This window comes from Petaurus breviceps, unplaced genomic scaffold, assembly GCF_028583685.1.
Source record: "Petaurus breviceps papuanus isolate PSGF00001 unplaced genomic scaffold, PetGlider_PUasm1.0 178, whole genome shotgun sequence".
In the NCBI taxonomy this organism is placed as follows: domain Eukaryota; kingdom Metazoa; phylum Chordata; class Mammalia; order Diprotodontia; family Petauridae; genus Petaurus; species Petaurus breviceps.
Window position 1 is genome coordinate 12023215 of NW_027185777.1, and position 12960 is coordinate 12036174.

Genomic DNA, 12960 nt, shown 5'->3' on the forward strand with positions numbered 1-12960 from the left:
CTGAAAATGAATGATTCAAATAATGTTGAGGATGAGGAGGTACATTTTTTCCCTGAAATGGGAAATGAGAAGGAAAAAAAAACTACCCTCTTCCACATTCCCTAGGATGTGTCCTTCACTTCTTTATTCCTGCAACCAAAGTTAACTCTGTGTCCACAAAGTAGGTACTATATCACATGAGTGATTACAAAGCTACAGTTGAATAGAGGTTGACTTCCTAGAGGAGATGGATTATTCTTTCTTCCCAAGTTTTAGAGTGGAAAATTGTGGAGTAGAATGAGAAAGATCCTAAAAATGTCTTTTTCCCCCTCACAGAATATGTTAATTAGTATTGAGCAAATATATATATATATATATACATACATACATATACATATGTATGTATATATAATTAATCATTATTGCTAACATTTATTTAACTTTAAGATTTGCAAAGTTTTTTATATATTTCATCTCATATGATACAACAACCTTCTCATTTTACAGGTAAGAAAGTTAAACCTTAGACAGTTCAAGTGATTTGTCCCAGGTCACAGATCTAGAAAGTATCTGAGTCAGGATTTGAACTCAGATCTTTCTGACTACAAGTCTAGCACTTTATACACTATGCCACCTAACTGATGAGATTTATTAACCCATTTCCAATATATGCACAAGAATGAATGCATTAATGGCATACATTTATTTGATTAAAGACAACTCTGTGTTTTCAGCTTCCGATAATGTGGCTTTTCATGGTGTCATATGGTATTGGGGAGGTGGAATTTGCAGAGAACTAAGATTTTTTTAAAAAATATATACATGGCTTTCCTTTATTTATAAATCAAGACAATAAATCAAATTCTAATCTGATGGTGAAAAATAAAATATCACTAGCTTACATAGTTTCTGCTAAAATAAGCAAACACATAGTACACATCATAAAATATCTCTAAACATAAACTATCTCTTGTTTGCCATTCTTAGTCCCTGAGAATACCTTTTGCTGAAGTGCCCATTCTGAACTCATTTTTCAATTAACATTTTTTTCCTTTTCATACTCTATTCACACTAGGTTAACTGAGTTCTGTTACAACTCATTGCTTCCTCTCTGCTTTATCCTTATTAGCTGGTACAATGGATAAAGCATTGGACCTAGAGTCAGAAAGATCTGAGTTCAAATACTCAGAATCCATATGAAATTAGCCTCCTTTAGTTCTAATAATACTGCTCTAGAAGGCATCACATAACACTTTTACCAAATTTTAATTGCTTGCACTGTGCAATGTTAAAATAAAACTACATAAGATATTATAAGTATCCTGGTCCTTAAGGACAGGAGTTAATTACAGCGGTGTCATAGAATAGTTATACTGATTAAGAACATTGCTGTTAAGCTACTGTGACCAAACATTATTCCACTGACCATAATTATTTGATGAATCAAACCCAATCACAAGATTTTTTAGCAGAAAAGTAATTAACTCATGTTGCTCCGGTAATGTGCATGTGGAGACATTTTTCTTAAATTTCAAGGCAATTTTTCTTTGTCATTTAACCTTCAAAAATTATGTTTAACACCAGAGAAAAGGAAGGGGGTAGGGAGAAAGAGGTTAGGTATTACTTTGTACTTATTTCAACTGTATTTTCTTTATAATTCTTACAAAGAACTAGATTCTGACTACTTAACTAAAACCATTGGAAATATTAAAATGAAAAACAGTGAATGCAACTAGAACCACTGATTTTCCTACCTGGAAGGGACCTTAGGAATCTTGTGGCATCCCCAAACCTGAATAAGAATTCCCTATAGAAACATTTTCCAGAGAAATAATCAGTCATCCAAGTATACCTTGAAGAATTCCAAATCATATATATTCATTCTCTCTCTCTCTCTCTCTCTCTCTCTCTCTCTCTCTCTCTCCCCCTCTCTCTCTCCTTCTCTCCCTCTCTCCCTCTTCCCACACAAACCCTGGATTGATTTACCAAATACTGGCATTATAAAATTATATAATCATTGAATGGAGAATTTAAGATGATCTTAGATTATTAGACCTTTCAGGCTTTAAGAAAGAAGTCATTCATCAGATAATATTATGAAATTTCTTTCTAGTGTAGATATGTAGGAAAAATACTATGTCCCACTTTATGTTAACCATGTTATATCAATCTTTTACTCTAGAGTGCTTTCTGTTTCTGAATCATTGTGGCACAGCTAGGGGTAAAATGTACAAACTGTGTGAAGAGTGCCATAACAGCATCTACAATCTTTTCTAAAATGGTTTCTTATTCAACTTCCTTCTCTCTGTCCTCATGAGGGATTATATCCAAACCATTTCTCTGTCATTTCTCTTAGACCATGAAAATGTAATATCCCTGCACAATTGGTTCTTCATGCTTCCATTTTTCATTCATGATATTGATATATGGCATACCTTTTATCTGCCCCTGTGAGCAAATTGAGATTTAAGTCCCAGGACCTGGTTTATTTAAAATTTCGCTATCATGGCTATACCATCAAGATGTACTCCATGGCCAAGGAGTCCTTCCTTCTTACCTTCTTGTGAGGTTGTAACATCAACTTCACTAGAATAAATATCTAAAGAATGTCATTGCTCACAAGTAGTTCCAGCAATGAGAAGTCTCAGTGCTCAGAATGACACAGGTTAGTTATATTTCCAGGGACTAAATCAAGAAAGGTTTCCCATGTGTATATATGTGCACACATGCACACACACACACACACATTCGCACACACAATGTCTCAAGGGAAACTGTAAGACAGGCTGCACAAGTTAGAGGCTTCAAAGGCTCTCATTAATCTTCACAAGAGTTATGTCTGATACGAAAGTCTATGGGAATTGGGAATGACATGAGGTACCATCATTTCAGATGGCCACTTTACACATATATCATTGAAAGACTATCACCAAAGGTTATCTATACATTCCATGAATGTTACTATAACTCAACAAATAGGCCCTTCATTTCCTGGACAACATTTTCTCTTTCATCTTATAGCACTACCACCTCCCCAATAGCTAGTACCACTATAACTACCTTATATTTATTTTGCATTCATTTTCCATATTGCCCATTCTGTATGCCCCAGAGAATATATGCTATTTGAGAAAAGAAATGCTCATGCTGTAATGCTAATACTTGGCACAGGGCCAGGCATGTGATAGGTGTTTAATAATTGCTTACTGAGTGGTTGATTGATTGATTATATGAATGTCCAATTCAATCTAAGGCATAACTCAAACATACCTTTTTTGAGAATTCCAAACTTTGCTTTGAGGGTTAAATTGTCCCTGCTAAAGATTCTGGGGCACCATATATGCCTGTCAGTGACTATGCTTCAAAATTTTATACAGGCTGATTATTATCTTACATGGAATTCGTGACCTTAGTAAATATTGGCCAAGTATTACTTTCTATGTTATGAGCCCAATTAATCCTTACTTCCTTCCCCACTGAGAACCCTTTATCTTCCCAGCATGCATTTACACAGACTGGGAGAATCACACATTAATCTTATGAACCCTTTGGAAAATAAATGCTCAGATATTGCTCAAATAGCATAGCTGAGATAGGTGAGGAGTTGCCATCACTGTTAACCCAAGGACATATTATAAAGATGAGATTGATTTGATGATTCTTTTGTATGCCTTTTTGATAGATCATTTCTCTCTCTTTTTTTTTTTTTTTTGTCACCTATTCTAGGTGTTTGGGACTTCATTTGTTTTCATGCTTGCCCAGGACTTGTTATCTCTGGACAATTACCCAAGTTCTAAATATTTGTATATGTCATTGTCTCCCATAAAAACCTCTTCCTGTATCCTGTTGCCTCAGGGAATACTTTCTGATATGTGATAGAAAAGTAATCTAATACTCCAGTCATCCTAAATGGCAGTGTAACATTTCACACACACTAGCTATCAATCTTGCTGCTCTCCATTCTGTTTAGTAGCTTGTATTTGGGGATTTATGTAACAATGTAATCTTCCTAAGGGCAGGGACTGGTTTTTGTTTCTGTTGTTTTTCGTTGTTTCAACAGTTCCAAGGCCATATAAGTGCTTAAAAAGTACTTGCTGATTGATGTTGCCTATCTATAATCTTTTCCAAGTTTCATAAATATTTAAATTAGGCTTTACTTTGTCATTCAGTATTGTTAAAAGGAAATCAATTATTTTTAAATAAATCAATTCATTAACACTAATTGATGTTGAAAGATTATTAACAGATGGATTAGCGTTTCCTGATAGGGTACTAATATACTGTCATTCCCTCATAACATGATACACATGAACAAGGGTCTTTAATCCATTACCTCAAAATATTAATTCCAACTGTGGGAGCATTAGTTACTTTGAGTAGTGTGGAGGTGAGGAGGGAAAACTAATTTGGTGATAGTCTTTCTTTTGAGGCCTCTCAAATTGTACCATATAGAGACCTGACCATTCCATCTGTGCTTAAGGATTTCCCTGGAAGGGCATGCCCATTAACTGGAGAACAAGTTATGGTATATGAATGTAATGGAATGCTATTGTTCTATAAGAAATGGTGACCAAGCTGGTTTTTGAAAAACCTTAAAAGACTTACATGGACTGAGGCTGAGTGAAGTGAGCAGAACCAGGAGAACATTATATACAGTAATAGCAACATTGTGCAATGGCCAACTTTAATAGACTTAGCTATTCTCAGCACTACAATTATCTAAGACAATTCCAAAAGACTTATGATGAAAAATGCTATCCAGATCCAGAGAAAGAACGATGGAGTGTGAATGCAGATTGAAGCATTACTATTTTCTCTTTTTTTGTTGCTTTTTTCCCTTTCTCATGGTTTTTTCTTTTTGTTCTGATTCTTCTTTCCCAACATGGCTAATGTGGAAATATCTTTAATGTGTTTGTACATGTATAACCCATATCAGATTGCATGCTGCCTTAGTGAGGAAAAAAATTTGGAGCTCAAAGGCAGATAAAAGTGAATGATGAAAACTAAAAATAAAGAAGGGGAAGAAAGAAAGAAAGAAGCAGGGAATAAAAATCTACAAAAAAAGAATGTCTCCAGAAACAAATATAATCTACCTACTTTTTCAGCAAACCTGGATAATTCAGAAAGCTTGATGCTGTTTTTTTTTTCTTCCCCTTGCTCCATGACAGAATAAACAGCTAGACTAGAAGAAGGCACTTCTACCAACCAACTTGTATAGGACTTGGAGTAAAAACCTTTCTTTCTTCCTTTGAACCCTTTCCTTGGCCTAGTCATATGAATGGATGCTATTTTCTGAAGTTTAACCATTTTTTTGGCTTTTAAAAACTTTTTATAGTCTAAAAAATGTGTATTCATCTTTGTTTCCAAATATTACCCTTTATTCTCATATAACTAATCTTCCCTTGTGAATTTTTTTTTTCTTAAAACATCACATTTCCACGAAATTCTCACTCTCAGGGAGAGTAGTGCATTTTCTCATTTCTCCTATAGGAACAAGTTTGGCCATTATAATCACATAGCATTCAGTGCCTTCCCTCCCCCCACCCCCCACCCCCCGCCTGTTATTGTTACTGTTTCTGTTTTGGCTTTCCCATTTGCTTTATTGTATATATTGTTTCTTCATTTCTGATTTCTTTATTTAGCATCTGTTCACATAAATCATTTAATACTTCCTTAATTTCTTATTTTTTTTCCCTTATGGAATAGCAATTTTCTATAACATTCAAGTTCCTATTTTGTTGTGCTCTTTGATGCCAAAAAACGTGCTACCATTTATTATATATAAATATAGTACATATCCATGCATAGCTATGGTGCCACTCTAAATATTTTGGTGTATATGGGATCATTTTTTCTATCCTTAATGTTCTCAGAGTATATGCCTAGTAGTGTGATCTCTGGGTCAAATGCTGTGGATATTTTAGTCATTTTATTTAAAGCACAACTCCAAATGGGATTCAGAGCAGTTGGGTTGACTCAAAGTTACATCATCACTATATTAACATTCCTATCTTTCAGACCTTTATATTATTAAACATGCCTGGCATGGCACTGAATAAAGGGAAAATAACTAGTCCACAGAGACTAACAATTTATTAATTGAATCTAAATTTAATATATTTAGATTGAGAATTTAGGTACTGATTGTGGGGGGAGATTATCATTTTAGTGGTATAGAAAATGGAAGTAGCATAACCTCCTGGAAAGAACATTTATTGGATCTGGAGTAAATGATCTGGCTTTGAATCCTTACTCTGCCGATTACTTCTTGTGTAACTTTTGCTAAATCCCCTCCCTTCTGTGTGAGTGTGTATCTCCTTATATTAAATGAGGGGACATTTTCAGAGAGCTACAAAGGCCTCTGCCAGCTCTCAGTCTTTGAACTTAAAAGAAATCAAGTGATAAATAAGTAGCTATCACAGGAAAAGATATTTTTTTTGGAAATAGACTTCCTAAGAATTCATATTCCTGAAAAAAAAAGTACAGAAATTAAATATTCAAAAGCAGGCAATTACCAGTGTGGTACATGATGGTGGAAAAAGAGAATGTATCATTGTGTAAATTTGAGTTTTGTTTTTGTTTTTCCCTGTGGAACCCGGAAACAGCAGAGGGCTTTATATTGCTATTGTAACTATAGAGACAATCATAAATCACATAGCATTGTTAGAAATAGGTCAGGTTTGGCGGTGATTTCTTTCCAGACATCTTTGTTATTGTGGAATTAAGCTTCCCCTTTACATTATTTGGCAAGTTTTATTTCTCTTTAGTTTTAGGAGATAAAGATCAAAGAATGATAGCTATAAAAAAGCATTATCATATGCAAAGTTTCCTTTGACCAGAAAATTCTATGTGGTACTGTGAATATAAATCTCAAGCCTCCCTATTAATAGCATAGCCTGTAACATGGGGGCAAGTCCAGGTCAGACACATTTCCACCTAACCTAATGAATTTATCCTCATTTTTACCTGCCATTATCAATATCTATTCCCTATGTTTATCTAGATACCTCCTACAGTGATGTTATCATATGAACTAAGAACGTATTTTCACTGTGGTATGTATTTATAGAGTATATGTCTTTCTCGTGTTAAAAATCCTAGGCATCCTAGTATAAGAATGTCATAAACACATAGGAAGTGTTAGAAGTTGCCCATAAAATCATTGTGAAAAAGAATAGATGGAAGGAGTGCTAAGAGGCTTAATTGAGAAAAACACTGAAGGAAAGCTATATGTATAAAAGAGCTACAAAGGAATACAAAGGCAAAAGAATGAAATCTATTGGTGAACATGGAAAACTTCGAGAAGGGAGCAGTTGATATTTTTGTCAGTCTTCATAAAGCCTGCTTAAAAATACATAAATGTGTCAGATCCCAAAAGGATCTTTTTTCCTTAAATTCTGTAATCTGATGTTAGAAAACTAATCTTTAATCACCCATAGCTACATGCCTATTTCTTGACTAGAAGAAGACATTTTCATGAAAATTTATCAATCTGGAACAATTTCTTTTTGGCCAGGTTTTATATTGTCCTTCATTTTTACAATCCCTCAAAGGCTTTACTTTCTTTCCTGGAGCAGAGTTAGACTGGAGGGAGATAGATTTCAGGTGAAGACTACTTCTCTATGTTTGGTAGATTTTTTTTTCCTTGCATTGAACTACAGCAATTATTTAGTGGTAGCCTTAATTCTGTGGCATAGCAGAATTGAAGTAAGCAGAGAACAGATTTTCTAGTGATAACTAAACCTTTAAACCACATTGAAACATTGTACTGCTGCATGCAGACTCTGAATTCTAGATATCAAGACAAAACACATAGAAACCCTAAAAACCTAGTTGTAGGATAAAAATAACTTAGATGGCTTTAAAACTAACTGATTCTCCAGGAAGAAACAGAATGCTAAAAATTCTTTGGTTTCTTCCTAGGCATGTATTACTATTCCATATATTTTCCTAAAAGTGGGCCAGTGAACTATATTTGTGTTACCTTGAATGTTTTTCCCCCTCAAGAGTTTCATCAAAACATCATTTTTTTTCCTTCTCTCACATTTAGTCAGTCTCTGGTTCTGTACTGCCAAGGAAGGTTTATTGAGAAATAATAGCATTGGCCTGATGGCCCTTGCCATCTTCTTTGCATTTAAATGTCAATTTATGTCACAGTATTTTTTTTAAATCAAAGAACATGTTAGGGTCACTAATGGTCTAAATTGGGGCAATGTAATATTATTGGATACTAATGATCATCTTTGATACTTTCTATAAATTTTTTTAAATGTCCTGAAAATTGCAGAGGCAAAAGAGATATTTGTTGCATATAAAAAATATGCATAAAATCTGTGTATCTGTGTGAATAGATATATACACACATATATGTAAGTATGTGTATACATTTATGCATGTGTATATGTGTGTGTATATATGTGTGTATGTGTATATATGTATATATATTCATGCACACATATATCTGTTTTAATAAGAAAGGCTCTTTTTTCCCCTGAATGTCATATTGTCTATACTTTGTTCCCGATCAGTCAGTGCATAATGAGAAGCAGACAACTACAAATGTAAACTCTCCCACCCTGATGGGGAGTGGGAAGGATTGGAGTTAAGCAATAGAAAATTTATTGGTTTGAGTATTTGCAGAAGAAACTAGAGGGAAAGTGAACATCTAAAGATTCTCCAAAAGGAAAAGGGATTGGTCATGACACATTTCCCTAGAAATTTAAAACTTTTTTTCAAAACTGTTATCAGTCTATGTTAAGTGTATAATCATGATTTTGTAACTGAAAACTGTTCTTTTCAACCATCTTTCCCTGTAGCCTTACCAAAGGTTATTGTCAAAGTTGACAAGTTTATGTGTTGTTTTTGCAAAGGGAATTAAATTAATGCATTATGATCCCTCTGGCCTCAGGGTCAACAAACCAGATTTCAACTGTGGAAATTTCTAACTATTTACATTTGCTGTAGTTTACAAAATTAGGTAGGAAGCAGTTTTATATTTTAATATCCCATTTGAAGTGCTTATGACTTATTTTAATAGAATTTATTAGTAGATTTTTTACATATCTTATATTTCTTGCTATTTACTTCCTTCACTTCTTCTAATAGAATTTAACAGAAAAAGAGGAATATAAAACAAAAACTCATTAAAGCGAATCAAGGCATCAAAAAAATTATATCTTTTTTTTTACATGCAGTGCTCCATGCCTGGCAATCCCAGTCTCTGCAAAGGACCAGAAATGACTGTCTTCTTATGTCTCTCCTTTGGAGTCAAGCTTGTTATTTATAATTTTAAAATTCAACTTTGTTATGTAGTGGTTGTTCTACCACATTCACATTTTTGTTGCCATCGTGCTTCCTTTACCTCACTTTACATCATTATTTTTAAGATGCATAGGATATTCTATGTTTTTTACTACTGGATGCATGCATGTGTGTCATTATGACAAAGGCCCATGTTTTTCTTAGTATAGAAGTTTGAAGTGTGGAAACTGGAGAGTTGCCTGAGGCTCAAGTGTTTCCAGTTTATTTTTTTCTGCTAATTATAAAAGGGCTTCTGTAAATATTTTGAAGAGTATAACTTTCTTCACATTATCCCGAATTGCTTTCCAGTATGGTTAAAGTCCAATTCACACTACTCTACAAACAGTATTAGGGTTCCGTCTTCCCATAACTCCGCTAACATTGATTGTTTCCACTCTCTTCTTTCAAAATTTGCTGTTTGCAAGGTGAAATTCCAGGGTTGTTTAAAGGCACTTTCTAAATGAATTATATATATATATATATATATTTCCATTGGGTTCTCTTATAGAGAAGAATTCTACTATAAAAAAGAAGGGAATATAAGTATTGCCTATGTTAACTAAATGTACTATGTCTTTTAAAATATTAACATTGTTACCCAGAGTGTTCATAATAATGACTTTACTCAAAATAGCTTATAAATGAAAAGGAAAGTGAATATATTGCACTAGAAATTTTAGTACTCTGACTCAATTCACATCAGGATGTAATTTATTTGCGGTAGAAGGCACATAATAATCTCTACAAATTTAGTGATTTCTGTTAGATGTTTACTCACCTTAAACAACCATCAAACTAATTAAAATGAAGGTAATTATTTTATTTTTATCATACATTCACTACCACTTCAAGTTATTGGCATCTTTCCAGACGTCATAGTCTGGTAACATTAGTTTAGCTAATTGCCATGCCCTTGAACAGGAAGAGATCACTATACATAGGGATAAGGATAGAAATCTTCTGTTCTTTTCAGCAAAGGAGGTTCACTTTGATGTCCACTGGGAAATGTACTTTTTCGCCAGTCAGCTAATGTCTGACAAAATATGAGCAAATTAGGAGAAAATGAGTGGGTTCATCATTCTCTTCTACTTTTAATGATATATTCATTCAACTGACTGGGGTTCTTAATAATAAAAACAAATAACTCACAATTTTACATTGTTTATGATAGGGATAGATAGATAGATAGATAGATAGATAGATAGATAGATAGATAGATAGATGATAGATGTATACACACACACACACAAACATAGATACAGAGAGTTTAAGTGACTTGTACAGGGTTCCAGAGCCAGTGAGTGGTGGTTGCAAGGTCATCCTTTTTATTATTACTGAATGATTTATTTAAAATATAGTATTGAACATCAATTAAATATTAAATTTACATACTAAAATTAAATTATATTTATTAAATTAAATTTATATATTTATAATATGTATAAATTAAATATATTTAACACTGATTTATTTTTACAAAAATTTCAATAGTTGAAGTATAACTTTTCATGCCCTCTAAGTCTCTCAGGATTTTTTGGCCATACAGTATCATGTAGTTATAATTGGCATGTGCTCTGTTCTAATTTTTATGCTTTGCATGATTTCCTAAATCTCTTCTTGGATATATTTATATTTCTCAGACTTTATTTAAACAATATTAGAGTATTCTGTCAATGCACTGTGATTGATTTAAAGAATTCACTACTCTTTTTTGCAATTTCATGTGATCCTGCTATAAAAATCTTTGAATGGGAAGCTATTACTTTTCAATAATATTTTCAGATTATATTGAGCTCAATGAAATTGAACTGAGAGGGAGGTAAAAGGATATGATTATGACTACCTTAGTAACTTTTTCAGTGTGCTGGTATATTGCACTCCAGAAATTTCCTATAAGTTTACAGTTCTCTCCACAGTGACTTTTTCTACGTGTTTCTCCACAACCCTACCAATACTAATTATTTTTGCCAATTTGGTAGTTGTAAAACAGCAGGTCAACATGGTTTTGATTTGCATCTCTTCATTATTTAGGTTGAGTATTTTTCAAGTGATCATTAACAATTTATGTTGTTTTTTTTTAAACTGTGTTTACAAAGATCTGCTGACACCAAGTCCATTTCTTTTTCCGCTATCATCAGCTAACTTTTTTATATAAAGCTTCTAATCACTATTAAATTTTATATAATCAAAACTATAATATGTAGAGTAAGGGAAACCAGGAATTCTAGATGGTCATAAAAACAAAAAAAAAGATCACATCACAGTAATTCATGAAGAATATGGGGCAGAAAATGGATCTAAAAGGTTCAAGAGGATTTGAATTCCCAACAAGGAACATGACATTCCAGGGCCTAGTATGATGGATTGAGGAAGTGAGGGTGGTGTGCTTGTAGGAGAATCTGGAACCCACCATAATTGAACCACAGGATACCTTTGGGGGAAGAATTGAAGATGATGTCTGATAAAGAGGATAGAATCAGATTAGCTTATACTGGAAAAATTGATATGCAAAGTTAATTCTCTGTAGGCAGAACCATTGAAGAGTTTTTACCTGGGGAGAGATGATTACATGATACTGTGTATTTAATTTTGATGGAAAGAAATATTTTGAGAAGATTGAAATTTACTTTTAAGTACCTGATAATTAAAAATCATCAAACACACCCTGAGGAACATCTTTTGTATTTGATGGGCCATGTGCTGATGTGCAGTTGCCTGAATGTTTTGCTGCAAAGTCTCTCAAACATCTCTCTTTCCTTTCTTCTTCTACCATTTATGGATAGGCAAAAATAGGTGAGTTTGGTTTGAGCCTGGAAGCTCTCTATGTATTTTTAATAATTATATCAAAAGCCAAAATACTGACTCTCCATGAAGAGGTGCAGTGACCGCTACTCCTCCATAATTTAGTAGTCTATTTTCATAGTGCTTTAGTAATTTCTAGGTTTCCTTTGATTGATTGATCTTTGACTTAACAATTATCAGATATCTTAGTGTTGCACTTTCTGAAAGTGTGTTAAGAAAGCATCTCAGTGAAAGCACAATGGAATATTTTCATAGGATTTATGGACTTTTTAAAACTCTAGTATAACTTTTTGTGAGTCATTTAGCATCCAAATGTTATGCTTTCAAAGAACGATTCCATTCAGGCTTTTGACATGTATTTATTCAACAATTTTTCTGCAAAACAATTCTGATAATTTCAAGGAGAAATAAAAATTGTAAACTTTAAGAAATTCAGATGATGCAAATTACATTTACAATAGATTAATTTTGTTTATTGAATTAAAAATAGAAAACACCAGGAAACATCTTCTCTTCAACAGCAAGAATGTTCAGTTGCCTAAATAAAGAAGATCTGATCTTATTCTAGAATTAGTACCACTGAAAAGATTTCGTGGGCAATGTTTAGAAGAAGGAAAATTCAATGTTACTGTTCACATCTTTTTTAATTCTTCAAATGAAACACCAACTTAGGAAGGCTGAAAGCATCCTACTAATAAGTCCACTGTTCTTGTAGCCTCTACTGATGACAGCGCCGCAGAGAAAAAAGACGGAACTCTCCACGCTGGTCTAATCGTTGGAATCCTCATCCTCATCCTCATTGTAGCAACAGCCATCCTTGTGACAGTCTACATGTACAACCATCCAACATCAGCAGCCAGCATATTCTTCATTGAGGTG

At 33.5% G+C, this 12960-nt stretch overlaps 1 protein-coding gene across 2 annotated transcripts in view; it reads left to right on the forward strand.

The window, feature by feature from the left end:
• The window catches only part of PLXDC2 (plexin domain containing 2), a 503758-nt gene that overhangs the window by 462912 nt on the left and 27886 nt on the right, over positions 1 to 12960 (forward strand). For both annotated transcript variants that reach the window (XM_069086276.1, XM_069086277.1), the window contains exon 13: positions 12797 to 12957. In XM_069086276.1, the coding sequence (XP_068942377.1) occupies positions 12797 to 12957 (161 nt within the window). The remainder of the gene's footprint in view (positions 1 to 12796; positions 12958 to 12960) is intronic.